This window comes from Aquarana catesbeiana, linkage group LG02 (assembly GCF_042186555.1).
Source record: "Aquarana catesbeiana isolate 2022-GZ linkage group LG02, ASM4218655v1, whole genome shotgun sequence".
Taxonomy (NCBI): Eukaryota; Metazoa; Chordata; class Amphibia; order Anura; family Ranidae; genus Aquarana; species Aquarana catesbeiana.
The window spans coordinates 766,886,545-766,904,285 of NC_133325.1; the positions used below are offsets into that span (position 1 = coordinate 766,886,545).

Consider the following 17,741-nt stretch of genomic DNA (forward strand, 5'->3'; position numbering starts at 1 on the left):
GGATGCTCCAGTTAATTTTTTATTTTTGGGTGCAAATGACAGGGTCACTTTAAAGCACCTTTTAGCTTCAGTTTGAGGATTTGAGGATACTAAACACAGATCCTGATTGGAGTGCTGGATGTTGGTCTATGTATTATTTCCTTGTGCCTTTATGGAAGTATACTGTATGTATGACGACTGCCTATTTACCACCCACCAGACCTGTTTTTGGCTGGTACTCATACCAGACCTTCCTACCTCACTCTGGTGTGGATCTGGTTTCTGCTCCTCTTTATTATCATATTAATAAACCTCATCAATATACGCTTCCTGATTAGTAAATTACCATATGAATGCACCATAAAAACAAAATTGTTTCAATGCAAGTATATGCATACTGTAGTTACATTAGTCCAAGCTGGAAAAATATCCATACCTGGAATCCTTCATTAAAAATAAAGGGGCTGATTCACAAAAGGATATTGCATGAGATATTTGGGTCATGTGACACATTTAACCCAAATATCTAATGAGATATGGTCACTATAGCGTGATGTGATATTTATGGCAAAAATGAAGAAACACTTGGAAAATCCAGCATAAACCTGTCTAAAAGTCAATTCACAAAAAATAAGTGAACAAATACATTGGTTAAATAAGGGCTGGTCTAGCCACGTGGTATTTAACAAACTCCTTCCTTAATCCTTAATAGCCAGAAAATTATTGGATGTTAAGGAGACAGCGCTCGCTGGTGTCTTATCCGGGCCAAAAAACGGGGACGGGGGGGGGGGGTTCAAACGAGCGCCCCCCCGTTCAAAACCATATCAAGCTACATGCCCTCAACATTTGAGGCTCCCCCCCAAAGCCCCTTGTCCCCGTGTTGATGAGGACAAGTGCCTCTTCCCCACAACCCTGGCTCAGTGGGCCCCCAGATCCTCCCCCCCATGTGAACGAGTAAGACGTACACAGTACCCAAGGGGGACCCCACGCTGTTTTTTCTCCCCTTTTTTTAATGCTGGTTTACATTCTGCTGTCAGAAGAATGGTTGTTAGGTTACCGGCGGGTGCTGGTTTACAACCAGCAACTCTGAGCTGAACTGTCACATTTAGCAGTATTAGGAATAGCCCTGCTAAAGGTTGCAGTACCCACTGCAGCCCGTCTGCAGTAAAATAAAGTGCAAAAACACACGCTGTATACTGCAAAATAAAAAAAAAAAAAATGAACTTGTGGTTATGATTTTTTTTTTTTCCATACATGCTGTATTTAACTCTTAGTGAATTGACCCCAAGGTGCCTTCTGTTTCACTTAGACGCGGTTCGAATCTCAGCCGATTCAGCAGGAACTGGCCAAGAACTGAACTGTTAAAAGGGCAAGCTGAATGTACCAGATTGATCAACTTGGGTAGAATCAGCCTGCCGGATCCTCTTGCGATTATACTGTCTTCTCCTGCGGGAAGAAGACAATCACTGATTCCCCTGTCAACACGGTCTAGGTTAATGGGGGGCGATTGTGCAAACTTCTTTTCTGCAACCCATGGTTGCAGGAAAGAATTTTGCACTGTGTATGGCCTTGCCTTAGGAACTAAAACAGGGATATGCAATTAGCGGACCTCCAGCTGTTGCAAAACTACAAGTCCCATCATGCCTCTACCTAAAAGAGATGTGCTTGTGGCTGTCAGAGTCTTGCTATGCCTCATGGGACTTGTAGTTCTGCAACAGCTGGAGGTCCGCTAATTGCATATCCCTGAACTAAAAGCATCCTATCGTTTACAGCCAATGAAGCTTCCTTTCTCTGTTTGATCGTCAGCTGCCATGGTGCTGCACCCGCAATCACTTATAGCACCAGTCATTTTATGATTTGACAGTTCGGTTGAGGACACAAGTAACTGACAGTTATCATTTACATCATGCCTTGAATGTAACTGTTTTGGTAAACATGAGTTTAGTTCCGCTTTATTATACCTGTTTTTTTTATGTAAATGCTTACAGTATCTGATTGGTACATGACACATAAAAGATTAGATCAAAAACAACAATAAATGATGACAAAAATGTACCTTTTTTTTTATTGGAAAAAAATAGTAACGGTAACGTTTATGCACATTTACCCTATTGAACCTTATACGACTTTCCTAACCAACTCTGGAAATGGTAAATGGATTCTATAAAAGTATTGTAATTCACTGAGTAGTAGGGTGTGACAGATCTGTAATAATCCCAGCCTTAATCTGTTTTTTTTTAGCAACACTGACATTAAGCATTGTAAAATCGCTAATTCTGTTACCTAAAACTGTGCTTTCCGAGTTAATTTAGTATTGATCCAAGTAATCCCTGTTGTGTTGTTTTTCTTTACAAAACTAAAGTTTCACTCCGATAACCATAAAACCAAAGAAAATTTCAAATTGTATTTGTGCTACTGTAAAAAAAAAAAAAAAAAAATTCCAAAAAGAACACATCTAGACACGGGTATGCCGTGTAACCTTCAAAAAAAAAAAAAAAACACATGTCCTATGATAAAGAACTGCCTTCATGATAATGATTGGTAGTTGTAACTGTTGACTGAAATAATTAAAATAAAATAAAAATTACTAAACTGATGGAAAAGGAATTGTTGAAGATTTCTGTTCATACAAATCAAAAACAGTAAAATGCTGAAGCTTAAAGGGGTCAGTCCATCCGATGTCTTTTTTTGGTTGGACCACTTACTATATTTTCATAGCTCTTGGAGACTACTGCTGCAAGCTCTCTCCGCTGTAGTTCCCCCATCTCGGTTTTTTCCCACCATGGTTAAAAATTCAACAAAAAGAAAGTAGAACCCCTCGTAGCAGATACACTATATGGCCAAAGGTTTGTGGAACCCGATCATCACATTTCTAAATGGCCAAAGGTATGTCCCTCCAAATCAGTGGTCTCCAAACTATGGCCCTTTGCTTACTTTTGTCCAGCCCTTGGGGCACTATTTCTTACAATGACACCAGCGATGGGGCACTATTACTCCCAATAACACCAACGATGGTGCACAATTCCTATAATAGCACCAATGATGGGGCATAGTTCCTCCCAATGACACCAAGAATGGTGCCCAATTCCTCTCAAAGACACCAACAATGGGCCAAATGATTGAGCTCAGGTGTTTCCAGGAAAAGACATTTTTAATAATACAACTGTGCTTTTTCAGGCCTTGGGGAAAATTTTTGGGGAAGGTCTCTTCTGTTCCAGCAGGGCTGTGCCCCCAAAGCCAGCTCCTTTAAGACATGGTATAGAGATTAAGGCCCCAAAACAAGGGGGGGTGATGTGAAGGTGGCAGAAGAGGACACTACTGTGGGGGTGATGTGAGAGGGGCAGAGGGCACTATTGTTGGGGGGGAGGTGATGTGAAGGGGGGGGGTAGAGGACACTACAGTGGAGGGGGGGGGCAGAAGGTGGTGTGAAGTGGAGTAAAAAGGACACTGCTGTGGGGGCGTGTGATGTGAGAGGGCAGAGGACACTGCTATAAGGGAGGGGGGGGTGAGGTGAGAGGGGGCAGGAGGTGATGTGAAGGGGGGTGATGTGAGAGGGCAGAGGACACTGCTATAAGGGGGGGGGGTGAGGTGAGAGGGGGCAGGAGGTGATGTGAAGGGGGGTGATGTGAAAGGGCAGAGGACACTGCTGTGTGGAGAGGGTGATGTGAGGGAGGGCAGAGGACACTGCTGTGCGGGTGTTAATGTGAAGGGGGTGGGTTCAGAACACTACTGTGAAGGGGCAGAGCACACGGATGTAAGATGAATCTTAATTTAGCACCCCCGCCGTACACCTTTTCCTGGTGAAATGGCCACCAAAAAGCCAAGAAATGCATCAAATCACGTCTTAGCTTGTTTTAATAACCAGTACCAACCATTTTTGAAGAACATATATGGAAGTACCTTCTTATCATAAAAGTACCTCTGTTGAACTCATCGTTGGAGCCTTCTCCTCTATACCAGCCTTTGTCAACTCTGTTGACCCAGAGGAAAACCCTGTTGACCCAGAGGAACCCCTGAAAATTTTTAAGTCTCATGGTACCGCTGACTAAACCAATTCAATGATCGCCAGTGGGAAAAATGCCCCCCTTACAGTGGTGGTCAAAGAGAAGAATGCATGTATTACAGTGGTGGTCAGAATGCCACCCTTGCAGATAAATAAAGAAGATTGAGGCCATGGTGCTGGCTCTGCTTAGTGGCATTGGAACTCTGCAGGCACCATTGAATGGGAGGCCAATAAGCCACATCTCAAGGAACCCCTAGAAACCTCTGGAGGGACCATAGTGGTTGAGACTGGCTGCTCTATACCATTAAATACATGAATTGTGCTCAATTAATGCCTGTCTGTATTTCAGGGAAATACAGACAGGCATTGAATACAACCTTCAATCATATTCTGCGTGGAGAAAGTCATATTTTCCACAAGCTCATAATCAGGTTGCTTGACCTTTGAATGGGTACCTTGCAACCCCACAAATATGATTATATAAATACTATATATTTTGTTGCTTAAAAGATCGCTGCAGCATATGCCTCTCGTGGCCTTTTTATCCTCTTTTTATGTTCTTCTTCTCATTGTCTGAAACACCTCTGATTTATAATCAGACACTTTGATAAGTATGGTGTGGGGGAACTGTAGTGGCTTGCACAGAGCCCCGACTTCAACCCTACTGAACACCTTGGGGTAAATTTGGAATGCTAAAGTTTTCTTGTCTAACATCAGTATTTGACTTACAAATGCTGTTTGGGCAGAACTGGCACAAACGCCCACAAACAAACTCTAAAGTCTTGTGGAAAGCCTTCCTAGAAGAGTGGATGCTAATCGAAGCTACAATCGGGAAACAGGGTAGCATCATATTCATGTTGATTGTTTAGCACTGGAATGTGCAACAAGCTCACACAGCTGTGATGATGGGGTTTTTGCCCATAAAGTGTATCCAGACCTAAGCAGAGAGAAGCACCTTGTGACTGAACAGGAACTGTTGAGTGGATTTAACTCTCTAGCAAAAATTGAGATATCAGCTGTAGTCAAACTCACCCTTTAAATCACAAAATTTGATCTATTAAAGGAGAAAAGAATATCATAGCTAGAAGTTTTCAAAACCATGTGATATCTGGTTTTGCCGAATACTAAAACAATATAAAAACTTTTTCTACCAAGGCTAGTCTAAATCGCACAGCACAGAACCATCTGTTGGTCAGATAAAGACGAAGATTCACCAAAAAAAAAATGTGACATACTGAATTGAGGTTCTTGTATTGATTATTGCTACAGGATAACTAATAGTTACATCATCTTTTACGGTCTGCAGTAAATACAAAAAATATCATGTCCTGAAGAATTATAGATGTGAGGTGACTAAAAACTTCAAAAGAATAAGTCTCCAACCAACACCAAAAAGATAAGTTGGTGCAACTGAAACTTTATGTAAAGCGAGGGCAGGTAAGGGATTCCATGCATATAAAACTGATAATGTAAGACAAAAATGCAGATTTGGAGGGGATGGGGTTTAGTTTACTAGTCGATTTAAGACCAAATTACTGCACACCATTTAAAATTCTTCTAGCAACAGCAATAAAAAATGAAAAATCACCGGCTCTCAAAATCTTCAGAGATCTTCTACTTTTAGCTAATCGGTAGCAACTGTCAGAAGAAAAAAAAAACAAACAAAAACATGTATTGTAGCACCGAAGGTTCAGTTGTGTGTTTGCTCGTGACTCCACAAACTGAACGCAGTCTTAAAGGTCCTATGACACAGTTTACACATGAATTGCCGTTTGAAGGTAATGGCTGAAAGGGGTGGGGCATGGTAAAAAAGAGTATCTGATTCTTGAGGGGCAAAGCCTTTTTCGTTCGCACCTGATTTTTCCGGTAAAGCCGGGCGTCTCTCTGGCTCTATGGGCGGTATTTTAGGGGGCAGTGGTGGTGGCGGGGGAGGAGGAGGAGGAGGAGGTGGAGATGGAGAGCTCACAGGAGCGCAAGCTTCTGGCTCTTTAAAAGATGACACATCTTCTCCTTGTGCCATGTGCGACTGAAAGTGACTCCAAAGTCGAAAATTCGTTCGGAAGGCTTTGTTGCATACGTGACAGATGAATGGCTTGACTGAGCACAAGAGTTCCTGGTGGCGTTCCAGCTGTTTATGGACTGTAAACATTTTCCCGCATTTTTCACACGACCACATGCCGCGCTCAGAGCCAGTCATGTCTTCCTTTTGACTGTAAATGGCTTCTGAGCTATCGTCCATCTCATCTGTGGGTTCTTCCTTAATTTTAACGTTAAACTGTTTTGAAACGCTAAGGTCCTCTGGGAGGCAGTTAGAATCCTCAGAATCGAAGTTCATATGTTCCGAAGAATCGCTATAAACACCGTCGTCTTTCGAGAGAAAGCTATTCCCTTTGCTGGACTCGGACAAAGACTGCAACCTTGGTGGATTGTTGACCTCTCCGTTGTGATCGAGCGCAGGCAGTGAAAAGTTTTCCGTTGGCGTCATTGTATTTTGGTTGTGGACTTCAACTTGATGACGCCAGATGCTGAAAGAAGATTTAAATGTTCGCATGCACTCAAGGCATGTCAGCTTTTTATATTCGCACTTTGGTTCATGTTCGTTTTTCTGTTCTGGGGTTGAAAACCGAAGGCTACAGTAAGGGCATAGAGTAGCATTTCTGCACATGCGTTCATGATTCCCTTGCTCAAGAAATGAAGTAAACTTTACATTGCAAAGTCGGCAAGGATACACCTCCTTGTTTTCCACCGGGCTCTTTGGAGGAGAAGATACCTTAGGCCTGATGGACTTGTTGCTATACGTAGACCTCTCTTCTGGATGCATTTTGAGGTGCTGTTTATACTGCGTAAGAAAACGGTAAGATTTCCCACACTGGTTGCAAGTGAAAGCAGCTTTGGTTCTCGATCTCAAGCTTCTTTTCATGGCTTGTGCTTGGCTACTAGAAGATCCAGGGAAGCCTGGTTTGCCCCTTCGCAACTTAAACATAAGCGCTTTTTTAATTTCCCGTTCTCTTACAATGTCTATTAGTTTCCTTTGGAATTTTTCATCCAAAACGGTTTGTGCATTTGAAGCAGGCGATGGATTTTTCAATACTCCATGTTGCGTCTGACAGTGCGTCCACACTTTAAAATTTGTGTGGAACCTTTTGTAGCAAATATCGCACGAGTATGGTTTTTCGGGGTTATGGTACATGTTAACGTGACGATGAAGACCAGCTGTCGATCTAAAAATTTTAAGGCAGTGTTTACATTTGAATTTTCTGTTTTGAAGGACATCTGGCGTTGCGATGACCATTTCCTTGCTATCGTCTGAATCTGAGAAATCGCCAAGGGCTGTAGAGTCTTCTGCATAATTTCCATCAGATTCTGGAGAACTACTTCTTTTCAATTTTACTCTTAAAGGTGGTATCTTTTTTTCTGGCTGAAATTTTCTTTTAGCTGAATGAGTACGCAAAGGAGGGTCTTCAGATTTAACGGAAAATGCTCTACTCCTTTGCTGAGTAGCATCTCCTATTCGCATTGCCTCTGATGGTTCTGAAGCAGGGCTGCTGGGCTCAGTCTTTATGCATAAATCGTTCTCTGTAGAAGTTGACTGTGATAAACTAAAGGGTCTTAAAGGATCCAAAGTCTTTTCCTGCTCCTTGTCTCGGATTCCAGGTTTATCTATAGGTCCTTTTAAATTGTGCCTTTGAGAAATTCCAAGAAGCGCATCCTCATTTGGACTATCCCTTTGGGATGCTGTTACTTGAATGGATTGCAAATCAATACTTTGCGAGTATGCAGGAACTTGACTGTCCATAGATAATGATCTTCTAAGAAGACTCTTAACAAGTGGACCGCTACGGTCAATCTGTTGGCTTGAGGATCTGATAGAAGAAGCTCCAAGTCCCATCTGAGGATAACACAGTATCTTTCTTTCGTCTTTCATTTCTGAAGTGCCTTTTTCTGGTTTCTGTGACGAATACAGAGATTCTGTTGAGCCAAGTAAAGATGCTGATGCCAATTTCTTCTTTAAAATCTCATTTCCCCTTGGATGTGATCCAGCAGAAGGATGGTCATTCACATCAACATCATGTCCTTCAGATACCTTCTGATGAAATGTTGCTTTTCGTTTCAGCGACCCACTTAAGGGCTGTTCACCTGAGTTAGAGGACCCATGCCACTTCCTTTCAGAAGACAAGAAACTGGCAAGAGAATCACCCGGGCGCACATGGTGCTTAACGGAAGGTGCTTTCCCCAAAGACGTTGAAGGCTTTGTCTGGCTTTTGTCCTGATTACACAAGTCCCTGCTTTGCGCCTCGGTTCTGCTTTGACAGACAATAACGCTTCTTTGCTGAGACCCACTTTCATCTTCCTCTTGGACAGTCAACTTTTTGCTGGAAGAAGAAAATGGTGCCTGTGGGGTTTTGGAAAGAATATTTGTCAGGAAGCTTATTCCAAGGCTGTATCCTTGTTCCTGAACCGCCGCGAGACTTCCTTTTTCAACAAACAGCGATGAGGAATAGATGTAGTTCAAGACGTTTTCAAAGGCGTCAGCTTCGCAAAAGTCCAGCTGAAAGACCGTCTGAGACTCGTTGTTTTTGTCCGTGAACAGACTGTGGAAGTATTCGCTGCTGGCGGCCAACACGTTTTTGTGTGCTCTAAATTTCTGGTCTCCGACTATCAGAAGAACATCGCACAGCTGACCCTTCAGGCGTTCCTCATTTAAGGAACTTAGAATGGAAATCGCATGGGCTGGATTTATGTAATGTAGAAGGCCATCCATTGTTCTGAGAAACCTGGAAAACAAAAAACAGACATGAAACAATCAGTTTTTCTGCTACATGTTGAGGAGAACCTAACTGTTTATGGCAACTTTTTTTTTTATTTTGTTCCTCTCCCTCCTTTTTTTTTTCTTTAAATAAATATCACAAAGTGCAGCACAACTCAAAAAAATAAAAGTAATAAACTATATAGGTATAGGATGGTGCAAACAAACTGTATATGAGTGTCCTAAAAACAATAATAATACAAAAATATTATATATATATATATATATATATATATATATATATATATATATATATATATATATATATATATATATATATATATAAGGGCTGAAACAACTAATCGATTAATCGACAACTAATCGATTATGAAAATAGTCATCGATTAATTTCATAATCGATTAATCGGCCAGTAACATAATGTGGTTAAAAAAAAACTAAAATTAGCCCTTTATGGTACAAAAAGAGCAAATAATCGCTACTGTAACTATTTCTTTCACAGTTCTACAGTAAAAAAAACAAACCCCTTACAGTAGTGATTATTTGTTTTTTTTGGACTATAAAGGGCTAATATTCATTTTTTTAACCCCATTATGTTACTAAACGTCTTACACCTGGTTCACATCTATGTGTTTTTTGGTGCTTATGCAGAAACGGACTAAAATTCATTTACATGGTTTCCTATGGGACACATTCACATCTATGCTTTTTCAGCCGCTGCATATTTGAAAAGCGTCAGTGACTTTTTTTTTTAACGCAAAACAGTGCTTTTTTGGTTCAACGTACTTCAATGGAGAAGCTGCAGAAAAGCATGTAATGCGTTTTTGCAGCAATTTGAATTTTTTAATCTGCCCAACAACAAATTGGCCAAAAAAAAATGCAAAAACGCCAATCGCAGCAAAATCACGTGCGCAAAAATCAAAACGCACAGCAAAGAGCATTGCAGAAACAGATCAAAAGCAAACTGCATAGGTGTGCACCGAGCCTTATGCTGGCCACACAGATCAATTTTCAGATGAGAATATTCAGACGAAAAATCTTTGTACATTCGATGAATGAAAGAATGTTTGAAATTTTCACTTGTTTTTAACATTCTGTTTTTAAAATAATTGTAATTTCTGAACGAAAATCACATACACTGTCTGATAATTCCTTTCACCAAGAAGTTTATTATTATTTCCAAATTTTCCCATTACTGTGGTTGAAATGAACGTCGATTTGACCCCACTAACAATTAGAAAATCTGATGAACGTTCTTATCTCTCCTCTAATAGTATATACAGTATATCTCCTCTTTTAGTGTATACACAGTATATCTCTTCTGTCTGTTATTCTCAGAGTGGATTAGATATTTTGCTCCCTAACCATATAGTTGGCTATTTTTATTTACCACTGCATAGAGATATTTAAGAATAAATTGCCTTTTTTTAAACTTTACATATTAACTAAATTATACACCACACTTTTTTGTTAAGGTTATTAACCGATTAATCTAAACAATAATCGGCCAACTAATCGATTATGAAAATAATCGTTAGTTGCAGCCCTAATATATTTTTTTATATATATATATATATATATATATATAATATATATATAAAATAGACATGCAGTCTCAGAAAATGATAAAAATTATAAACGTGACCAAATACCATAAATCCTCCAAAAACAGTAATAGTGCAAAAAGTCCTCCAAACAATATACATTCCAAGCTCTTCTTGAACCTTGTGTCTTCCTCATTATTATGCAAACTTCTAGATATGATGACGTCACGTGGACCCGTCCCTGTATCGTCACGTGATATAGTGACTTCCTCATATTCTTTTCAGGACACACACATTGCACAATCCAATATAGTTTATTTATTGTTTTTTTTTTTTTTTTAGTTGCACTGCATTTTGTGATAGTTTAATATGTATTTGGTGTGGGAACGCACAGCAGTGATTAACAGCAACACAGCATATTGATTTATACATTTTTTGGTAAGCGTGGTGATTTTTTTTTTTTTTTTATTTTATAAGAAAAAAAAAAAAAAAATGTCCCTAATATTTTTACCTTTTTGTGCTGTAAGGCAGCGCTTCCTGCTTTACGGCCTAGACCGAGCCCCACTACCTCCTGGGATTGCCATTTCACAGCTGTCCCTAAAGGCAGTGTGGTACCACTCTGGTACTAAAATTCTGCACAACTCCGTAGTGCATCTTTGCATGCAGAAAGATGCTGTGGGCCGCTATAGTGCTCATATACCAGAATCTGGAGACATTTATGTGTGTACGCTGCAATCCCCTGGGCGGGTGCAGATGCAACACAGGGCTCTACCAGTTCCCAAGTACCTGAAAGATCAGCGGAGCGTCTGTGCACACCCAGGATTTTTAAGGATATATATGTATGGAAGAGGGGAGGGGGAGGAGATCAATGCGGTGAAGGTCCGCTTCAAGATCGTGAAGTGCGCTAAAACAGGAAACACTGTAATCATTGAACGTATGGCATGCCATACCTATATATTTATTAGGCCTTAGGATTTCGCTGGGAGCGGCAGTTGTGTGGAGTTAAATGCCTTATTGATGTCAGAGGAGAATAGGCAGACTGGTTACAGATGATAGAAAGGCAACAGTAACTCAAATAACCACTCGTTACAACCAAGGTATGCAGAATACCATCTCTGAATGTAAAACACATCGAACCTTGAAGCAGATGGGCTACAGCAGCAGAAGACCACACCGGGTGCCACTCCTGTCAGCTAAGAACAGTAAACTGAGGCTACAATTGGCACAGGATCACCAAAATTGGACAATAGAAGATTGGAAAAGCGTTGCCGGGTCTGATGAGTCTCAATTTCAGCTGCGACATTCAGATGGTGGGGTCAGAATTTGGTGTAAACAACATGAAAGCATGGATCCGTCCTGCCTTGTATCATTGATTCAGGTTGGTGGTGGTGTAATGGTGTGAGGGATATTTTCTTGGCACACTTTGGTACCCTTAGTATCAATTGTCCATTGTTTAACCACTTCAATACCAGGCACTTACCCCCCTTCCTGACCAAGCCTATTTTCAGCTTTCAGCGCTGTCGCTGTTTAAATGACCATTGCGCGGTCATACTACACTTTACCCAAAAATAATTTTTATCATTTTGTCCCCACAAATAGAGCTTTCTTTTGGTGGTAATTGATCACCTCTGGTTTTTATTTTTTGCTAAACAAATAAAGAAAGACTGAAAATTTTGAAAAAAAATAAAAGTTTTGCTTTTGTTTCTCCTTCACTGACAGGCACTGATAAGGCGGCACCGATGAGGTGGCACCAATGAGCGGGCACTCATATGCAGCACTGATGGGCATTGATAGGTGGCACTTATGGGCACTGATAGGCGACACGGATGGGCACTGAAAGGCTGCAAAGATGGGTACTTATAGGTGGCATTGATAGGCGGCACTGCTGGGCATTAATACGTGGCACTGATATGCATCCCTGGTGGCACTGGCAGTGGTAGGCATTGTGAGTGGGCACTGATTGGCAGCTGCCTGGGCATTGATTGGCAGCTGCCTTGGCACAGATTTGCATTTCCCTGGTGGTCTGGGGGGGGCGCATACCTGGTGGTCCAGTGTGGTGGCCATCGTGGTGGTCCTGGGCGGCATGATGGTGGTCCTGGGCGGGAGCCGAGGGGGGGCTGCGCTGATAAACAATCAGCACAGACCCCCTCTGTCAGGGGAGCTGACGATCAGCTCTCCTCTACTCACATCTATCAGACGAGTGAGGAAAAGCCGACCAACGGCTCTTCCCATTTACATCGTGATCATCCGTGATTGGACACGGCTGATCGCATGGTAAAGAGCCTCCGTCGGAGGCTCTTTACCGAGATCGGTGTAGTGGTGTGCCAGAATGACACACCGCACCACCGATCGCCGCGATGCGCGCCCGGTGGCTGTTATCCTGCTGGACGTCATATGACGCCCAGTCAGGATAACGCAACCACCGCCTGCCCGCCATTTTGCTATAGGCCGGCCGGGAAGTGGTTAAACACCACGGCCTACCTATTGTTGCTGACCATGTCCATCCCTATATGACTACAGTGTACCCATCTTCTGATGGCTCCTTCCATCAGGATAATGCACCATGTCACAAAGCTCCGATCATCTCATCACTGGACAATGAGGTCCCTGTACTCCAATGGCCTCCACACTCACCAGATCTCAATCCAATAGAGCACCTTTAGGATGTGGTGGAAGGGGGGATTCGCATCATGGATGTGCAGCCGAAAATCTGCAGGAACTGCGTGATGCTATCATGTCACTATGGAGCAAAATCTCTGAGGAACGTTTCCAACACCTTGTTGGATCTATGCCACGAAGAATGAAGGCAAAAGGGGGTCCAACCCGATACTAGCAAGGTGTACCTAATAAAGTGGCCGGTGAGCGTACACCCGCTTATGTCCTTATGAGCTCAGAGTCGTATAGGTGCTACACTTTGTTGTTTACATCGTCTCCATCCCTGAATTGACCCCACAATTCACTGTGTTAATCTGTTAAGAGTCTAATCCTTGTGTAAGCTCCATGTTTTTGTCAGAGCTTACATAAGGATAATGAACTTAAAGTGTAAGTCCTGTCAAATCCCAACTATACTTAAACCTGGTCCCACCCCCCCAGGTGGAAATGCGCTCCAGTCCCAGTCACATGATCGGCTCCCAGCGGCAGCTTCAGTGTAGAGGAGGGAAAGCCGACAACAGATGCACCATTGTAAGCCTATGGATGACATCATCAGCCAGGCTCTGCCGCCAAGGTTGGAGATTTTCTCTTCACTGAAGACACTGCTGGGACTCGAATACACACTATAGAGCAGGAATATGGAATTAGCGGACCTCCAGCTGTTGCAGAACTACAAGTCCCATGATGCATAGCAAGACTCTGACAGCCACAAGCATGACACCCAGAGGTAGAAGCATGATGGGACTTGTAGTTTTGGAACAGCTGGAGGTTTTGCTAATTGCATATCCCTGCTATAGAGGGATATGCTTTGTTTATTTTTCATGTCTGACATTTACAACCATTTTAGGGTAAAAAAAAAAAAAAAAACCTTCAGCCTTTACAACCACTTTAACTACTTACGGACCAGCCGCCGCAGTTTTACTGCGGCAGGTTGGCTCCGCTGCGCAAAATCACAATACACTACGTGATTTTGTAGGGGCTTGCATAGCAGGCGCGTGCCCACCTCAAGATGTATCGCGGGTCCTGCGGACTCCATGTTCGCGGTGATACCCGCCATCGGCTCACGGAGAGGAAGAATGGAGAGATGCTGATGTAAACAAGCGTTTCCCCGTTCTGCCTTGTGACACTGTCACTGATCTCTGCTATCGGGAGCGGTGATCAGTGTCGTGTCACACATAGCCCCTCCCCCCAGTTAGAACACACCCCTAGGATACACTTAACCCCTGCAGCGCCCCCTCCTGGTTAACCCCTTCACTGCCATTCACATTTACACAGTAATCAATGCATTTTTAATCGCACTGATCGCTGTATAAATGTGAATGGTCCCAAAATAGCACCAAAAGTGTCCGATGTGTCCGCCATAATGTCGCAGTCATGATAAAAATCGCTGATCGCCGCCATTACTAGTAAAATAAAAATTATTAATAAAAATGCCATAAAACCATCCCCTATTTTGTAGACGCTATGAATTTGGCGCAAACCAATCAATAAACACTTACTGTGATTCCCCCCCCCCCCCCAAATATATGTAGAAGAATACGTATCGGCCTAAACTGAGAAAAAAAAAAATTTTTTTTTTTAATATATTTTTTGGAGATATTTATTATAGCAAAAAGTTAAAAATATTGCGTTTTTTTCAAAATTTCAAAAAATGCTCTGGCCAGGAAGGGGGTAAAATCTTCCGGGGCTGAAGCAGTTAAGTCTTAACCTGATAACCTGTAAGGTGTTTAGTCACCCATGGATGGATACTTTTAGGTACTGTAGTTTGTCACCATTTATTTAATGGGCATACGCAATTTTAAATCTTGACACATTTGGTATTTATTTACTCGAGGCAACATCTTTTTTTATACTTTACCAAACATTGCGTATTACATTGTGTCTGTGTGCACTACAATTTATTTTATTGTATTTCTTAAAATAATGCGTTTGATAAATAGATGCTCAATATTTTGTGCGACATAAAACAATTGCAACAGCCACCATTTTATTCCCAAGGACCTCTGCTTTAAAAAAACAAAAATATACACACACACACACATATATATATATATATAAATAATTGTATTGGGATTCTGAGTAATTTTCAATAAAAAGGTGCTGATTTTAACCACTTGAAGGCCTTTTCTGGCACTTTTTGTTTACATTCCTTGTAATAGAAATAAGGATGACAGGTCCTCTTCATGGAGAGATCTGGGGGCAAAAAGACCCCAAATCTCTTCCTTACCTTTAAAGTAGAACTAAAGGCAAAACTTTTTTTTTTTTTTTAGTTTTGGATAGAGTGGAGAAGGATTAGAACACCTGTCAGGATGTGAATTCTCCGCAATGGGACACAGAAGGTGGAGAAAAAAAAAAAAAACTAACAAGAGTTATAACCCTCCCTAAATGGGAAAAAAAAAAAAGGTTTGCCTATACTTCTATTTTAAAAGCTAAAGATCAAAAAAAAAAAAGTTGAGCTCCACCCTGGACCGAAAGTGATCTCATGACGTCGCTCCGGTCCTCTAAAGCCATAGAGGAGATCAAAGAGTATTGCTTTAGTCACCTATGGGAGCAGCCGGCTGCACCAGTGGATCGTTTCTTGGGCGAACCGGCAGAAACGGTAAGCCCGAGAAACACTGGCGAGGGGACCCCCCCCCCCCCCCACTTTAGAAACCGTTCCAGCAGCTCATGAGCTGGCTGCAAAAAACAGTACCGGGGTCATGACCGATATCTTCAGCCATAAACCCGGCAAACCACAACGTATGTGTGTGTATACATATACATACACACACATCATATCTATCTATCTATATATAAACACACCACCATAGCTCCCAACTGTCCCTGATTTCGAGGGATTGTCCCTGGTCTGGAACAAAGTCCCTCTTTCCTCCTCATTTGTCCTTCATTTTGCTCTGATCTATATAGTTGTATATAAAATGGACTATTTCTTTCAAAATGTGCTAAACCTTTCATCCAGTTTCTAAATTGCTCCATCTGTAAATGTCAAAAGCCAGAATCAAGGAATAATAATAGTGGCAAGAAATAAAAATAAAAAAAGCCCTAGTGGATTTAACTAATCTTTTATTTATTTTGTAGAATTCCCCCACAAGGGGGCGTGGCAAGGGGTGTGTCCTATGCCTACGTACTTTTGGTAAAAGGTGTCCCTCGTTCCCATCTCAAAAAGTTGTGAGGTGTGTAATATATATATATATATATATATATATATATATATATATATATATATACATACACACACATACACACACGTATTGCAGTCGGCAAGGGGTTTCAAATATGCGTGCGCAAATATTGTGGGACTAAAAAAAATTGCAACAGCCACCATTTTATTCTCTGGGGTCTCTGCGTTCAGAAGTAATATAATGGCTTTGCGGATTCCAAGTAATTTTCTAGCAAAAAATGCTGATTTTAATGTGTGTGAAAAGTGTCAAAATTGCCCCGAACAGCAAGCAGTTAAATAAATAACAAAATAAAAAAAAAAAAAAAATATATATATATATATATATATATATATATATATATTTTTTTTTTTTTTTTTTAATAAAAAATATATAAAGGGGGGAGGGTGGGAGGAGCTTTTTGGTTGGGGGTCGGTTTCCCTTGCGGTTGGTGGATAACCCCTGCCAGAGGATGCAGCTCCCATATCTAGCCTCACTAATTGTAAAGATCATATACATTTAGATTTGTTATAGTACACCAGTAAAAGTATAACAGAACACTAATAGGTCACTTTTAGAAAAAAGTTCATTTTAGTTGTGACATGTCCCCTTTAAGAAGAAGGATTGAAAAAAAAAAAAAAAAGGGAAAAACTGGTCATGTGAAATAGCCACTTGGCTCACGCCGCCATATTCCAGGAGCCACACGTCATAGGAGGAGAGCTAACGGTCTCCAACATCATGACTCACTCAGTGGGGACAAACCTAGCGAGAAAATCATCAGCTTGCACACTCCGCCAATAGGAAGCCACCCAGCACGTCACGTGGCGAAACAGCGCGCAAGCGCAGTCCGCGCCGCCTCGCACTATCTTCGGCGCATGCGCAGTGGCAGCTGCTTCAACAGAAGGGTGTGTGAGGGGGGGAGAGAGAGGCAGGCGAGCTGACAGCTATTTAGGGGAAGGCGGCGGCGCTCCCGGGAAGAGGGCAGACGCAAGGAAGGGACGGAGAGGGCAGCGCAGGGTTGTTACGTCAGGGAGCGGCCCGCGGGCCTTGGCTCTACGGGGACGCCCGGATAACCCACCGTCACTCCCGGCCCGGGGCGGCGGATTCTTCACCGCGCCGCTGTCTTCTCCCTCCGGTCCGCAATTCATCTGCGAGCTCCTGCCGCCGTGATTCCATCCATCTTGAATTTGACGTCATCCCACACCAGAGATGAGGTCATCGCACGGAGCGCTCGTCACGTGCGCGGCGTTCCGATTGGCTGGATCCGCCGGAGGGGCGGGGGGAGAGGGGGGCGGAGCCGGGGGAGGGGCTCCGGGGAGAGAAAGTGATGATGATTGTTATTGTCATCAGCAGCAGAAGAGATGACGGGGGAGATGTCATCCCTCCTGTGTTCTGCAGGTGAACTACAAGTCCCAGCATGATGTGCACTACACAACACGGACAGAGGTCTAACAATATATCATCCTAGGAATTATATATCCAATAATGTAAGAGTTTATGACTCTTTATAATATTATTATAGGATTTTATATTCTTTTATATAGTAAGGGGTTTATAAAATTATAATAGTAAAGTATAACAAATAAATAAAACCCTATATTAAATATATATATAATTAAAATCTTAAAAAATTAAATTC

At 42.0% G+C, this 17,741-nt stretch overlaps 1 protein-coding gene across 1 annotated transcript; it reads right to left on the reverse strand.

Moving 5' to 3' along the window:
- Positions 1-2,016: 2,016 nt before the first annotated feature.
- ZBTB21 (zinc finger and BTB domain containing 21) lies at positions 2,017-17,356 on the reverse strand. The gene is made up of 2 exons (XM_073617267.1): positions 17,181-17,356; positions 2,017-8,757 (listed from the first exon to the last, which is right to left on the reverse strand). Exon 2 carries the CDS (start codon positions 8,742-8,744, stop codon positions 5,673-5,675), a length of 3,072 nt encoding a protein of 1,023 aa, XP_073473368.1. The 5' UTR covers positions 8,745-8,757; positions 17,181-17,356; the 3' UTR covers positions 2,017-5,672.
- Between the last annotated feature and the right edge of the window lie 385 nt (positions 17,357-17,741).